The 16,605-nt window shown below is 51.9% G+C and overlaps 1 protein-coding gene across 4 annotated transcripts in view; it reads left to right on the top strand.

Annotated features, from left to right (window-relative positions):
* The window catches only part of Sardh (sarcosine dehydrogenase), a 64,789-nt gene that overhangs the window by 36,827 nt on the left and 11,357 nt on the right, over positions 1–16,605 (top strand). For all 4 annotated transcript variants that reach the window (XM_006233733.5, XM_006233731.5, NM_001423000.1 and 1 more), the window contains 2 exons: positions 164–311; positions 4,200–4,293. In XM_006233733.5, coding sequence (XP_006233795.1) covers positions 164–311; positions 4,200–4,293 — 242 coding nt within the window. The remainder of the gene's footprint in view (positions 1–163; positions 312–4,199; positions 4,294–16,605) is intronic.

The raw sequence follows: 16,605 nt of genomic DNA, 5'->3' as shown, positions 1-16,605 counted from the left end.
GACCTGAAGGCACCAGTGTTCTAACCCTTTCTCTAAGAAGCAGGTAGAAGCCCTTGATATTGCCCATTGCCAGAAGCAAGCTATACACTTTCCTCAGTAAGAGTTTGGAGTCCCTCTCCGTGTTTCCTGTCCTCCTGTTCTAAACCTGTTGCTTCTCCTCCAGGGGATGGCTACTACCTAGCCGTAGGTGGGGCTGTGGCCCAACATAACTGGTCCCACATAAACACGGTGCTGCAGGATCAGGAGTTCCGGTGCCAGCTTATGGATTGTTCTGAAGATCTGGGCATGCTCAGTATCCAGGGCCCAGCCAGGTGAGAGAATAAGGACCTGACACCTGGGTTATCTGGGTCCACCTAGGCCCAGTCCCTCCAGCCCAGCTCATGGGTACAACCACTTATCTGAATGAATGCAATTTTCAAAGTATCAGGTTTAGGCTAGCCCTGTACCAGGAGCAGCTTGACTTTACAGCCTTGTGTTCAGTGATGACTCCTTAGAGTCTCTGGTTGCCATGAATCTTCATCCCCACAAGTGGGCAGAGCCAGGCCATGGGTGGCCCCTCTCCCATTTGTAAATGGAGAGCTGAGGAGAGGCTGCCTGGTCTTTTCTGTTAGCCAGACAAGGCCATCCATCATTCAAGTACCCTCTAATTCTTAACCGAGCCTTGTTCCAGATGCAGGAGGAGTCGTAAGGACCCCTGGGTGCTACTGAGGGTCTGAGGCACAAGGATGTGTGGCAGATATACACCTTGGAAAGACCACTCTGGTAGAGCTTGGGGGAAGGGACAGGATGGGGAAACAGGAAGGAAAAACAGACGAATTGTGAACAGCCACCAAGTCCAGCCAGTTGTAGAGCTGACCTGGCCTCCACTCACTGCTGATGGGAGACCTGTGGAGGAGAGGGGTGGGGAAGGTGCTCTGGTGCTGGGATGGAATATCTGTAAAACAGTTACCTAAGGCATGGCGGAGACAGAGAGACAGAGACAAAGACAGATAGATTCAAAGGGAAAGAGAGAGAAGGATAGAGGGGGGAGAGAAAAAAGAGAGGGGGAAGGGGAGAGAAAGAGGAGAGAGGGGAAAGAGCAAATGGGGAAAGAAGAGGGAGATCATGTGAGAAGAGCTTATTCCCTTTCCCTTTTTACTCTGCCCAGTGCCCATGCTGCCCACACTCAGCGCCCCAGGGACTTGGAGGTTCTCCCTCCTAATCTCCTAGTTTCCACCCAGTCCAAGCAGAGTGACAAGGCTAACCGTATCAGGTGGTCGTGAATGCTTTTTCTTATTGATGCAACTGAGGTAGAGACGTCTGCCGGGGCCGCACAGTTTCTGGGAAGCGAAGAAGAAGGACATGGGAAACGTCTTGGCCTATCAGGTGTTCTCATATCCTTATCCACATGCTAGTCACCAAGTCAAAACTGTCATGAACAGCTGCACCTGGATAGATGCCGTTCCTTGGTAACCAGCAGGGCCTGCTGTGTGCTCGGCCCACAGATGCATCTGTGCTTGGTGGAGGCCCTGCGCCTAGACTGGAAGAAGGGAAAGACAGGGAAGAAGGGGGGCACTTCTTGGAGGTAGGGACCCCCAGGGGATCAGTATGACAAACTTGGTTGTTCGGTGACATCTTTTCCTCCCTGGGTGTCCTGCTGGAACCCCGACTGTGTGCTCCTGTAGTGTCTATTTTGGCACTTTGGGGTTGATCAAACCCGTCACTTCTTGCTAAGTCTAGATGCTACCCACTGCTCTGAGAGCACGAGAGGCACTAGGTCAAGCAAAGCCTTTGCTGAGTGCCTTTCAGGGAGGCCAGGAGGAGGGAGGGATAGGAGGTGAGGGCAGTTCCGTAAGGCTGCCACATGAGGACAAGGAAACCATTTATTCCAGCATTTAGAGGGTTTGATTAGCATCTGGCTGCAGGGCCAGTAGTGCTGGCATGGCTTCCAAAACTCCCCCTTGGGTGAGGAGGAGCCCATTGTCAACCTGAAGCAGTAGAGTTCCACCTGCTGCTCTCCAGGTCCCTCCTGTCCTGCAGGAGGTTCCAGCTTCATTGCATGGTGACCTTGGACAGGAACAGGCTATTTTTAGAGTGAGGGAGGCCAGTGGGTGAGGTGGGAGGGAAGGGGTGAGGCTACCAGGCAGTCTGATCAAGATGCAGCCTCAGGGGACAGCTGGGTGGCAACCTCCAGGCTGGCAGCTTCTTAGTCACCCAACCTCTTTCTCACCTCTTCCAGAAGGCTCTCCTGTTTCCCATCTGGGTAGTAATGTCACTAGCACAAACAAGCCATGTTACTGAGCTCTGTGGGGAGCACTTCGCACAACCCCTGGGTCATGGGAGCTACTCTGGAAATTGGCTATCCCTGAGGTAGGGTACAGCAGCCACTGAGCCGTTACCTGGCTCTTGACCCCTCTGTCAGCTGCATTCTTCAATTTTGAGCTTCGTTCAGTTGAACTAGCCTCCTGTAGTTGCTGGGGACACACAGAGCTATATGGGATGGTCACAGTTGTCAGCATGGGCCGCAGGTGATAGACACATGTTTTTGTGGTTCTATGAGGGTTGACTAAATCTCCATTTAGCAGCCAGGGCCAAGGCCCAGGAGGGGCTGGGACTTCCCCTAGGACTCCAGGGGGCTTTTTCCCCAGGACACCTGTTCTCTCTACATCTTGGCAGACTTGGGTGGCTGTCCTCTGGTGCTGTCACCCCAGCCTCTGTCACGGTTCTTGAAGCCCCACTTCAGAGGCCGTACGTAGCTTCTATGCTTCGTGAAGAAGACAGCACAGCTCTGAATTCTACCAGGCTACCTCTCTGCTGTGTGGCTGCCCTGGGGCTGTGGGAGCCTGGGTTCTAGGAGGTTTGGAGGCAGCAGAGCAGAGCTGAACCTCTAGGGCTAACACCACGTGGGGCTGGGGTTACATAAGGATCTTGGCAGAAGGCAGCGGCTGAGCACCTCAGGCGGGCGTGGGTGGTAGCTCCCAGCTCTGTGGGGTGGGGATTTGGGCTGGCTGCACTTCTGAGCAACTTGCTGCAGCCCTTTGGGACCCCTGATGGGTAGAAGTGGGGGTGTTTCCAGTCCTAGGGTACTTGCTTTTCTGCCTGTGTTGAGCCCAGATGCTTGCAATTGGCACCACTCACTAGATAATTTTGTACCAAGCAGTAGGCGGTGTAGGGTCCTGTTGGCATGGAACCCCTGGCTTAGAGAAAAATGGTGGTCACACAGGGACCCCTGGGGAGGGAATCCAGGGGTACCGCCTAGAGGAGGTGACTGTTGGATGAGTCAAGAGCTGAAGGGTGACAGAGGGTCGAATATGACAGGGAGCAGGGTGGGACATAGGAGAGGTGACCTGAGCATGGGCTTCATGGGAGGTGAGCTGGGGGCATGAGCCTGCAGGATTTTGTCCATATCACAGCAGCAGGGCCTGAGCTGGACTGCAGCAGGGAGGGGAGGGGAGAGAGAGACTGGCAGAGGCCAGTGCAGAACAGTAGAATGTACCTCAACGGCACGGCCTAGTGTCAGTGGAAATGTGAGAATGGACAGTGCTGTGGTTTAGAAAAGCAGAGGACATGACAGTGTGAGCCACTGTGATGTGACACAGTTTGAAGATAAGTCCAGTGCTGTAAGGATACCCAGCCATGAGCACTAGGTGTGGCCCCTGTTCTCATGTCCACCAGGAGGACGGGACTCTAATCTCTCTACCTCTGTGTGACTCCTGTGAGGACTTTTGGCTTTGGCTGGGAGATGCACCAGGCGGTGGTGGTGGTGACTGTGGTGGCTGTGGCTTTGGGGAGTGAGGGATGGTGGTGGCGGTGGCAGTGGCAGCAGTGGTGGTAATGGGGGTGGAGGTGCAGTACAGTGTCCTATGCTCCCTGCTGGGTCCTGTCTACTCACCACAGCTTGACCTTTGACTCTCCTATATAAAACAGGCACCATGTCAATCTCTCTCAGTGACCACTGTGGTGACTCAGGTGGGGTCCAGAGTGCTTGGTGGCTGGATAACTCTGTTTTAGTTGGCCATCCACAACCAGAGCTCACCTGTAGCCTGCCTTCCCTTACAGCCCACAGAAAGGTGGCCTTCTCACATGGTGGCACTTGTGGCCTGTACCAACCAGACTGTCTAGATTAAATGTCATTTGCTGTCCCCCTCCCTTTGGCATTGGCCCCACTGTCCAGGAATACCTGGCGTTGTGTGACTCACCGACCCTGTCCTTGTTCACAGCCGTGACATTCTCCAGGATGTGCTTGATGCTGACCTGAGCAATGAAGCCTTCCCCTTCTCCACCCACCAGCTGGTGAGAGCTGCTGGACACCTGGTAGGTGGCAATGGCCTCTGGGGTGGGGAGTGTGATGGCAGCAACTTTGGGCAATGGTAGAGTGGGCCTGGGAGTCTGGTACCTTCGGGCAAGTCTCTTTATCTCCCTGGGCCTCGACTCCCAATTCCAGTCAGCCAACCTGACCCTGGAGGGAGCTCAGAGAAGCATGGTGGGGTCAAGATGGGGTCATGTGTCTTCTCCTTGGTGCCTGGCCTGTGCCAGTCTCATCTGGGGAGAGGCTTCGCTGCTTAACAGATAGATGCCTTTGTGCCCTCTCCTCAAAGTGGTAGAGGATGTCCGTCTAAGCCAGACTACTGCTTTTCTGCTTCCCCACAAACAACAGGGCTGGGGAGAGCTGACAGTTCTCTGCAGGTTCCCACATCCCCAGAGGAGGCTACTTCTCCTTCCTTGCGATATCGTCCTGACAATATCGTCCTGGTGTTGTAGATGTGGGGGAGCCTGGTCAGCCCCCAATTTCACCTCTACTGTAGAATTTAGAAGTCCAATGCTAAGTGATGAAGCCCGACTCTTTCGAGGTTATGGTTAGCATCCTCATCAGGGTCTCCTGAACTCCAGGGGCTTTCTAGAAACCCTGGGTAGGGAATCTGGGCCCTAGCCCCTGACTGGCTCCTCCATTTCCTGGACCTCAGTCTCCAGGTTGGAAAATGCACATTGTAGTTTCCTCTGGGATTCTCAAGGCTGAGGGAGAGGTTGATGGTGACAGACACCAAGTATCATCTTCTCTCCCATGGGAGATTAGAGACTCTGACCTCTGCTCATAGATACTGCAGTACCCCATAGCGGTGACTACGGGAAGTATTTTCTGACGAGGCTGGCTTGCCCACTAAGGCCATCCCGGATCATTCATTTCCTGCAGCTTTTGCAGGGCCCCCAGCCCGTGCTGCATGAGGAATTCTTCCCTAAACTGAATTTAGAGAATCTGGATGTCTTTCCCATGCTGCCCAAATGACAATGTCCCCCAAAACAAAGATCTGGTGACACACATGCCTGCAGGAGGGCAAGGACACTGTCGGGCATGTCCTGTCCTCTCTACTTGGCCATCTCTAGGCTTTTACGGAGAGATGGGGAGGAACACCAGTTGGAGAATGAGATCCCTGCCCGCAGAGGGGCCAGACACTCTGGGACCAGGCTGGAACCTGTCAGCAAGTAGACTGAGTGGCGCTGAGTGCTAGGGAGAATGCTGCCAGAGAGGATGGGTGATAAAGGCCGCCACGTGGTCTGCACTCCACCTCCCCTCTGGAAGCTGCACCAGGGTTCAGGAAGTGGGGTGGGGGTTCTCTGTCTAGCTTGTTTCCTGCCTCACGAGTACAGAGCTGCTTGCTGACACCAGAGAGGGTGGGCGCTCTGAAAGAGTACTATGGTGGGATCCTGGGATACGGCAGCCCCTGGACCTTCAGACGCTAGCTTGGGTTGTTCACGAGGGCATCCTGGTGCCACTTGTTTTGGCATAGTCAACATCCAGAGTCTGGTTTTGGTCCGGGCTGGGTCCTGCTGTGTGGAGGAAGGAAAGCCGTGTCTCTTCCACTGTGTTGAGGCTTGGCATAGCCTCAGTCTGTGTGTGGTTTGGATGTTCATGGAGGGAAGACCAGGTGGGAATATATCCCCTCCTGTCAAGATCAGCATCCTCCCACCACGAGCAGGACTGCCGTGGGCTGGGGGGAGCGGCGTGGGGTTCCCAACTCCAGCTGCTCCCTCCCATGGGGCCCTGTACTGGCCATGTCTGCCTCCTCAGCCCTCCCAGGCTGCCTGGGAATCTTCACCTGGGGCCTGGGAGCTAGGCCAGGGCCCAGGCTGAGCTGACACAGTGCACACTGCCCAGGGTCATGGGCAGGCCAAGCCCCAAAAAAGGTGTCTGGTTCGGGGAGGATGTATTCACTGGCTACTTGTGTCTCCTGCCAGGCTGACTTATGGTGACATAAGCTACATATGGAATTATAGCCTGGCTCAGAGCATAAGCCTGTCATCCCAGCTATGCAGGAGACCAAGGCAGAAGAACTGAAAGTTCAAGGCCAGCCTGGTCAACTTAGTAAGATTCTGATTTAAAATAACCAGTAAAAAGAGAGCCGGCTAGAGCTCAGTGGTACAGTGCTTGTCTAGCATATGTGAAAGCCTGGATTCAACCCCCAATACTGTAAAAAACAAACAGGAGAGACAGAGAGAGAGAGAGAGAGAGAGAGAGAGAGAGAGAGAGAGAGAGAGAGAGAGCCGCAAACACCATCATTCTGTTTCCAACCATAGCCGCACAGCGAAGGCTGGGTACCGAGCCCAAACCAGACCTCCCTTCTGCAGCACAACCTTGACCTCACTGGGCCTTGCTTCTCTCAGCCCTGGAATAGGGTCATGGTCCAGCACCCATGGCATGATTACATAAAGATGGCCTTCTCCATGTGGCAAAGACACACTGACCAGCTCATGTCGCCAACTCTTGGCTGTGTTGTAAAACATGAGAAAATTCAAGAAAGCTCATCTATCCATCCCTAGAGGCTGGCGTGTCTACTCCATGACAACGTCTGCCTGTTTGTAAGCATGGTGGCCGTGGTCCCCACATTGCTTTGTTCTCTGGTGGTGCTACAGTCCTTGCTTGTTCATTGCAACGTACAAGAACTTGTGCCCACCCCCTGCCTTAATACTACCCATGTTCAAACATCCTGGGGTCCATTTCTTCTCTTGGAAGCAGCCTAGTGGCAGATGTCCTTATACACGGAGCTATGAGTTTTCTGTCCTAAGAAAGGAACCGATAACTGAACCCACTGAGTCAGAGGCAGCCTGCCCTACCCACTTATTCTGGACCCCATCCCTTTCCAGTGCTGTCCTAGATCTGACAGGATAGGAGAAGACATTGCTTTCAAGACCAGGGTTCTTGTCTTGGGGAGACTGGTTGTGTGGTGAGCTGGGAAACCTAGAACCCTGCAGATCCTTGAGGATAGCATACCTAGGGATACATGGTACATGAGAGAGCATTCAACATGGGAAGACTCCAGGTTCTATTTCAACTAGCTGGTCACAATGAGGCAATTAGATGGATGGGCCCATGTTTGAGGCCAGACATGGGCAATGCCTCAGCAAAGCTGACCCATGGCAGTTATTGCTAATGCACCTCCTGGTACCAAGTACACACGGCACCATTGTGGACCATCGGAGAGTTCGAGCGTTTGGGTCTGAACCCATGCTGCTTTCCTATTATACAGCTGCCCTGCCCCCCAGCAGCCCCTCCCCTGGCTCTCGAATGAATTCCAGATGTGTTGGCGAGGAGCACCTGTGGGACTGGGCCAACCCTAGTGATGAAGAGGAAGGTGTAGCCCGCTCTCTGTGTGTGCATCCCCGCCCATAGGCTCAAGGGAGCTTGCAGCTGCAGTCCAGAGCAGTGGAGAGTGGCTGCCACTGCCCAGGAGATGACAGCCTGAGAGTCCCTGGAAATGCTCAGGGAGAACTGGGTCTTTGTAAGATAACTTTGACATGGAGATGCTAGTGTCTTGTTGTTGCCCAACTGTCAGCAACCATGAGCTTGGGCCTGGTTCCTCAAGAAGGTGAGCCAGCTTCACTGGTGGCTCACTATAACATAACGAGAGAAGTCTGCCGTGGTGTGTGCTTCAGTCTCCACCCAGAAACATTTGACGCCTGTCTCTGACGCCAGTCATTCTCTCGCGTCCTACTTCCTCAGAGGTCAAGGCCGTTCAGATTGGGAGGATCTCTGAGGACTGGGCTTGCCAGGTAATTGATGAACAGAGCTGGGACATGCAGGCTAGAGTAGGAGTATCTGACAGGCTGCAGCTAAGGTTATGTAAGACCGTGCCCTGCCAGGGTCCTGTCCCAGTGACCCCACCTTCTCCCAAGGGCCTGAAAGAGGGTTAGGCCAAAGAGAACAAGATTGTTCCTGTCACATCCATGCTGTGGTTTGCGCTGACCTGGAAAGTTGTCTCTCAGTGTGGCTCTGGACACACATCCCAGTGGCTTATTCCTTTCCATCCCTTGGCCAACAGTAAGTGGCAGTTTAACCTTTGGTGACTCCTCAAGCTATAGAAGCTGGCTGGCCACTGTCCTGGCCCCAGAGGTGGGGCTAACAGGAGAGTGGAGGAGGGAACAGGGAGCTGGGCCACAGACATGAAGGGGTAGCGTAGACCAACACTTCTGTGCTACCTTGACCCTCAGAACTAGGAGGTAGATGTTGGTCTTCAGTCTTACGCCAGCCTTCTTAGGCCTCAGTTTCCCTGGCAGTAGTGGTACAAGTCTAGACAATCTCAAAAGTGCTTTGTGGTGCATCCTGTATATCTGTTCAAATACTGAATCCTCTTGGAATCCAGGGGAAATTTCATATTCTAAGTGATATCTTGTGCTGGCTTAAAACTGTGTTGATGGACTGTCCATCAGCGTGTGGAGGTTCTGGGGCCAGAACACGGGGCCAGGCCATGAATTTATAGATCAGTTGGCTTCTAGCCCACCAGCTGCGGGAGAGGAATGTGTGTGTCTGCGTAGTCAGCAAATGCCAGGTCGAGCAGAGATGTGAGCAATGACTTTGGTGAGTGCCAAGTTCTGCAGACCCTGGCCTGTGGACCAAGGCCCAGGACCCTGCTGTGTTTGCCAAGCTCTGCTCATGACAGGACCTGGTCAGAGATGCCCAGCCACACGTCACTGACTTTTGCAATAGCCCTTCTCTGAGATGCTTGTGCTTGGGCCAGACATCTACAGTCTTTGGATTCCTAGAGGAAGAAGGGGGCCGGGGAAAGTGAGTGTCCACTCAGCGGCCAACAGACCAGCTGTCTCTGCTCCTCACATATTTGCCTCAAGGCCAGCGAGATTCCCTAGCGGGGAGAGCTTTCCCGGCGAGTCTCCCAGAGCTCAGCTCAGCCAGGACTGGGTCAGACATGGTGTTCTCGGCACCTCGGCTGAGGACACCCCGCCCCCAAGCAGAGAACAGGCCCCTCTTAGCAAACCAGCAGGCTCCAGGATGGGAGTCATCATGAGACATAACAATAAAGCAATTTCCCTCTGAAAATTAATTTCAAATCAGGAGGAAATTGGATTTCTTTCCTGGCAGCGAAGAAGCCCAAGCTTGTCACTGCTGTGACTCCATTTGCTCAGGATAGAAGAGGCTCCCGGTGCGTGCATTTGATAAACTACGGAGTGCCAGTGAGAACGCATTCACATAGAGTACAGCTGCCTAGAAGCTTGTGCTGTGAGGCCAGCACAGATCTGCTGATCCCTTCCTGAGACAGCCGTAGAATGTTCTGCTCTAATTCCGTGACGCAGCCAAGAGAGATACGGCATCCGCAGTCTGGGCATGTGTCCCTGCCACTATTCCAGCTGTCAGCGGAGGATAAAATGCCTGCCAGAAAAATGTAGGAACACAGCATGGCTGGAATGAGGTGGGGTCACCCTGTGTAACCCCAGTGTGTGCTCAGTTTAGAACTAACTTCTCTCCAGGTTTCTGTGACCCGCTGCTCTCGTCTGTGGGTGCAGGCATTCACCAGCAGCTTGATGAAGGACCTCGGGCCAGAGCTGCTGGAGCAGGGGTCTCCTCAGAGGAATGGCTGGCTCTCCTAAGGCCAGAAGGATAAACCCCAGGGCCAGCAACTGTGGGAGAGACTTCAAGCAGCGTGGGTTAAGTACTGTCTGCTTATGCCCACTTCTAGAAGATTGGATTATAGTCATTGTGACCATCATGTCCGCCATATTATACCATCACTGTCACTGGCCCCACCATCACTGTCACCAAAGCCACTACCACTTCTGTCATTTCCTCATCGCTGTGATCGACGCCATGATCACTACTGTCACCAGTACCACCTTTACCATTACTATAGCCACCATCAACACCATCACCACTGTCACCATTACTACCAGCACCACTTCCTCCATCATTACTATCCCCACATCTTTATCACAACTGCCACCATTACTGCTACTGACATCACTACTACCACTGCCGTTGCCACCACTCCCACTATCCCTACCATCACCATCATCATTACCCTGCCTCACCAATACCACTATTACTGCCAACATCATCAGTACCATCCTCACTACCAACGCCATTATGATAGTGTTGATTATTATGGTGGCCGTTGTCCTTCTCACCATCACCACAAGCACCATCACCACTACCAATGCCATTACCTCCCTGCCCCCACACTGGTGCCATCCTCATGAGAATCACTGCTATCCTCCCCTCCCACCCCACGAGCCTCCACACCAGTGCACAGATAGAATTCTTGCCCAGGGTAGTGTTTTTGCACTTAGAGTATCTTGGCTGTCTCCTGAGGGTTAGGGTGGAATTTTTTCCAGTCCCTTCCCTTCCTGTGGGTTTGAACCTCTGTGCATCTTTCCTCCTGGGCCTCTCATTTGTTTAAGAATGACTGAGTTTGGAGCATGTACCTACTGTGCTGGAAACACCGAGACTCCTGTGGGACCGTGTGGTTATAAAGACTTAGCAGGACCTGTCCTCTCGAGACCCCACTCTGGTACATGTTCAGGGGATTCCCCAGGAATGGCTTGGCCTTCCCTGTCCTGGCACCACCATGGTCTTCAAGCTGAAGCTGAGGCTCGGCTGAATGCGGTTCTGAACCTCTCCATACTAGCTGGTGTGGAGTTAAGCAGTGTGCCAGATGCGGGATCGAATCCCCCAACCTTTTGACTGGAATCCCAGATCCTTCTCTCTTACTGAAGATGTCAGCACTCAAGAGCAAAGCGTGTCTTTCAGAGCTGGGCTCAGGTCTTGGATCTGGGAATATTAGGGCAAATCCTGTTGTATCGCCAGAGTCTGAGGCCACTTTGACACTTATCCAGCTTATAGAACCAGTGTTAACAATGGGATATCTGCTCGATCATGAGTCACCTAAGAGCAGCCATGCTGGCTGACATATACACCAGGAGGATTGCTAGGGGTTGTAGAACACTTCTACCTGCCAGCGTCTCTCAGTCACCTGCCTCGGAGATGTCACCAGGCTTTGAACAAGTGTTTCCTCCCTGGGTTCCTTACTTGCCCATATTTCAGGGCGAGTGTCTGTGACGTGCTTCTAGGGAGGCAAAGGCTGTTTCTCTGCAGTTTTGCTGGCAGAAGCTGAGATTCAACGGCCAGGTTGTCAGGGGAGAGCCATGCAGGCTCCAACTCAAAGCTCTCTCTGTGCCGTCCTGTGATTTTGGCTTACAGCATCTGCCCTGGCAGGGTGGCTGCCTCCTCGTCTGTCCTGTCAGTTGACTGCCAAGATGGCTAGACAGTGTATCTGAACTGCCATAGGTTAGAATCCTGGGACTGTGTTTTTGACCCAGTGGGATGTTTGAAGGTAGCTGATCATGAAATGGGGGCTCAGAGCCATTGTTCTGCCCTGGGTGTATGTCTGGCTCAGTGGAATTGTCTAGAATGGAGCAGATATGGCAAACCTCCTCTGTAAAGAACCCTGAGCTGTTGGCCTGGAAGCCCTGCTCTCACCTGCTGGGCTGAGCTGAGTCTGTCGACCATTATATTGGGGGCTTTTGGGCACCCAGTGCTGGGTGGCGGACAAGGTGAGGTCTTTTGTTCCCGTTCTAATGGGCAACTGTCTACCACTTGCACGGCATGAATAACACAGGGAATCGACAGAACCCTCCTGTCAGGACATCCAGGACCTTCCAGGAGAATGGGATCCTGGACTGGTTTGGGATGGCGGTATGGGTCAGGGTGTGCAGGTTTCCAAGGCGTCAGCCCTCTCACTGGCCTCTTCAGACACAATTCTCAACCAGCCGCATCCTACCATTCAAGGCTCTGAGCCCAGAAGGCCACTGTGGCTCTGCTTGACATAAAATTCACTCTGGTCCTTGCCAGACCGTTGTCGTAGCTGGCCATTCAAAGTGCCCATTTCCAAATAGGAGGCAGAGCTGGCCTGGGACAGGATGTTTTGCACAGACAACCCCAGGGTGGCCTGCCTGGCCCTCAGAGTCTGCGCTCTCCAGATTTCTGTTCAGCAGTGTATCCTCCACAAATAACCCAAGTCCTGAGCCTGTGCTCAGCCACTTAGGGTGGGCTTCTGGGTGACAGGCATGCTGGAGATATTCCTTGGGGTCTAATTAAAGATGCTGCATTTTGAGGTGCTTTAGTGAGACTGGGGGTTCCTCAGGACAGCCCTCCCTTGTCATTCTCCAGAGCTGTGCCCTCCTCACTTCTCCTACACAGGGATTTGGGTTTCTGCTCATGCGGTTCTCACTCACTCTCTTCAGTCCCAGAGAATCCCCCACCACTGTCCTTTTTAACTAATCTTAATAGATGTGTAGAACACACAAAACGGTCATATTAATGAGGCTCCGTGTGATAGTGGGGTTCTGTGGAGCAGAGAGGTAGCGTGTGGTGGTTTTATACTGCACGGCAGTAAGGTTCCATGTGGTGGTGGGGTACCATGTTGTGGCAGGGTACTGTGTGGTGATGGAGTACCATGCAGTAATGGGGTACTGTGTGGTAGTGGTGTACTATGTGGCAGAAGGGTACCATGTAGTGGTAGAGTGCTGGGTTATGGAGGGACCATGTTGTGGTGAGAGGTGCTGCTATGGTGGTGAGTACTGTAGTGGTGGGGTACCGTGTAGTGTAGACCATGGTGAGTATTGGGGTACCGTGTGGTGTAGACCATGGTGAGTACTGTGGCAGGGCATCATGTGATGGTGAGGCACAGCTGCTATTTTGAGGCATGGACACAAGGTTTACCACAGGCTATATACACTTCCGTTTCCTCACTCTGTTTCCTCGATACCTACTTTTGCTTGTGTGCGTATTGGATGTGACTGCCCATATCAGTGTTTGCGCACATGTATGTGCAGGTATGAGAGTGTGTGGGTGTGTGCATGCTTGTGGAGTCCACAGGAGAACTTGGGGTGTCTTCCTCAATTGCTCCCTGTCTTGTTTTGTGAGACAGGGTGTTTTACCGGTGAGCTTGAGAATCCTTCTGTCTCAGCTTCTCTAGCGCCGAGATTACAGATGTGCACCTCCATGCCTGGCTGTTACATGGAAACTGAGGATCAAACTCATGTCCTTATGTCTGCACTGCAAACACTTTGCCAGCTGAGTCATCTCCTCACCTATTCATTTATTTTCTCTATCTATCTATCTATCTATCTGTCTGTCTGTCTGTCTGTCTATCTATCTATCTATCTATCTATCTATCTATCTATCTATCTATCTATCTATCCATCCATCCATCTATCCATCTATCTATCAATCATCTGCTACATGGATTCTGGTGACTGAACTCAGGCTGTCAGGCTGAGTGGCAGGCGCCTTCACTGCATGACCCACCTCCCGTGCCCTGAGATGAGCTTGTTTGGATGCCATACTTTACAAGTAAGATCATCCAGCACTTACCTGTCAGTGACTGGCTTGTTGTACTTAACAGTGACAAGCGCTAACCTTTTTGTTTATTTTGTTTTTGAGTTTCTCTGTGTAGCCCTGGCTGTCCTAGACTCCTTCTGTAGGCTGGGCTGGTCTTGAGCTTAGAGATCCACCAGCCTCTGCCTCCCGAGAGCTGGGATTATAGGCGTGCACCACCACTGCCTGGCTGGATATTTTTCTGTTGGGTACACGAATTTCATTTATGTTGAGCGACATCATGAACACAGTGGTATCGGCATATCTTCAACAAACAACTTTCATTTCCTCCCAAAACATACCCTAGAGCTGCTGGGACACTCAATAGCTCTGCTTGTCCCTCTTCCCTCCATGATCTGCTCCATAACCCACAACTGAGCACCGCATGGAGCTTCCACTGTGTTCCGCTCCTGGTTTGTCTGCTGCCCCTGTCAGGTCTCTAGAACTTGAAACGCAGACAAAGCACACCTCGCCCAGGCCCTCGGGTCTGTTTTCTATCCTTGGAAGGGATCTGTTGGTTTTTTATCATCTTAACTTTGTGGGGGTGGGAGGGACACAGGATCCATCTAGACAGACAAGGTTGTCCTTGAATCACAATGCTTCCTCAGCCTCCTGAGAACTGGATTTGTGCCTGGCTTCAACCATTTTAAACCTTCTATCCAGTAAAGTACTCACGCACCCTGTTGTGAGATTGCTCAGCTGAAACTCAAACCCATTGGACAAAGCCCAGTCCTGGAAAGCAGTGCCCTGTGGAACCCTGCAGTGTAGACCCTATGAGACTGCCCTGTGTCACTCAGCACAGCCTGGGCTTTGTCCTCATCCCAGCAGGTGTCAGGCCATCCTTCCTGCCTGAAGGTGACTGCTGTCCTGTTGTGTGAATGAACTCTGGGGCTGCTTCCCGTCTCCAGCTGCTGTGTGTGATACCAGTGTGAGAATCCCTCTGTGAGCTCTGCCTCCCATCCGCACTGGGGTTGGTGGGGGGGGGGGAGGTGTTTACACAGAAGCTGGGCCACACCACCTAGGTCTACGTTAACATTTCAAGAGGGTGTCACGCTCTTCATGGCAACAGCACCATGTTTTGGTCCTGCCAGCAAACACAAAACTGGTTTCTCGATATCCTCGCCAGCATCTGTTACCTTTTGCCTTGTTTTTTTGTAAAATCTAGGTTACATTTGGAGCTTGTGTGTGTGAGGATGCATGTTACGGCGTGTCTGTGGAGGTCAGAGGACAACTTGGAGGAGTCGGTTCTGTTCTTCCGCCATGTTGAACCTAGGGGTAGAACTCAGGAGCACCTTTTCCCATAGTCACCATCTCTACCCTGCTTGCTTAAAAAAGGGAAAAAAATTGTTTTGTTTTGTTTTTCCCAGTCAGGGTTTCTTCATGTAGCCCAGGCTGGCCCGGAACTCAGAGATCAACTCCCTTCTGCTTCCCCACTGTTCTGGTTACAGGCATGCACCACCACTACTGGGTTTGAAAGATTTTTTTAAAATTTTTATTTTTTCTAGACAAACTTTTTTCTTTTGAGACAGGATTTCTGTATGTAGCTCTGGCTGTCCTGGAACTCGATCTGTAGAACAGGCTAGCCTCAAACTCACAGAGATCTGTCTGCTTCTACCTCCTGAGCGCGCTGCCGCCGTCAGACTGGACTTGGGTTTTAATTGTGTGTACCCGTGTGTGGGTGTGCTGAGTGCCTCCATGGAGTTTACGTCCAGATGCTCCACTGGGTTTCGTTGCTCTGGTTCTCTGTCCTTATGACAGCTGCTTTGACTGCCATGGCCTAGTTGCTGTCTGTTTGGAAATGACCGGGTGAATTCCCCAATTCTGTCAGTGCTTCGAGTCTGATGTGGCTCTTAGGGTCAGTGGAGAGTTCGTATGAGCTGTAAGAGGTTGTTTTTCTATGTCTGCAACTTAATAAACACCAGTGGGACTCGGCCGGGGCTGTGTAGCTTCTGTGCTGCTTTGGGTGTTCGGGTGTTTTAGTAATAATACGTCTCCCAATCCCTACCGTGGGTGTCTTTATTTATTATCCGAAAATCCTTTCACCTCTCGGCTACGAATATTCCTAAATATTTGAATGCTGGTACGACTAACTTTGTTTTAATTTCCATCTTTTGTTTTTGAAGTTTTGAGACACTCCATCAAGCCCAGGCTGACCTGAAACTTCCTATGTAACTGGGGATGACTTTAAACTCCTCAATCCTCCTGCCTCCACCTCTCGTCTCTGGGATGGCAGATGGGATGGTACATTTCTGGCTTAATTTCCATTTCTGGGTTGTTCCTTGGTAACAGATGACTTTGTATGTTGGTTTTGGGCCCTGAAACCGGGGGTTCTGTTTACTGTGGAATCATTACAGCGAGACAGGGTTTTATCAAAACCTGGTTCAAGGCCCTTCCTGCCAACCTTTTGTAATTCTAGCTCCATCCATTGCCAGTAGCATCCTTCAAGGAGTGCTGTCTTCTCTTAAGCCTTCTTTATTTTGTACTATCTTGGTACTGGGAATCAAATCCAGGACCTTCCACATGCTAGGCATCTTAGCATGTCATGTCATGCTAGAACATGCTAAGTCATGCTAGGTCATGCTAACTCATGCTTGGTCATGCTAAGTCATGCTAGGTCATGCTAGGTTATACTAAGTCATGATAAGACATGTTAGGTCATACTAGGACATGATAGGTGTCCTATCACTGTGCTGTATCTTCAACCCTTTCTTAATCTTAAAGCCACCTGAGCTGGGATGTCATCCTTGTCCCTGTCCTTGATGTTTGTCCCCCGGTTTCCCAGGTCTGTGCATTCATATTTTCATTTTTCTTTATGGATGAACAAAACTCTACCGTACCATCCACTCATCCAGGGATGGGCGTCTAGGCTGGCTCCGTTTCCTTGCGAGTGTGTCTCAAGCAGCAATGAACACAGTTGTGCAAGTGCCCAGGCCAGCATTTGATGGCAGGTAAATGTGTGCCTGCGT

This window comes from Rattus norvegicus, chromosome 3, assembly GCF_036323735.1.
Source record: "Rattus norvegicus strain BN/NHsdMcwi chromosome 3, GRCr8, whole genome shotgun sequence".
Lineage (NCBI taxonomy): Eukaryota > Metazoa > Chordata > Mammalia > Rodentia > Muridae > Rattus > Rattus norvegicus.
Note: the sequence above shows the minus strand (reverse complement) of the source record. Positions and strands in the feature narration are given on the sequence as shown.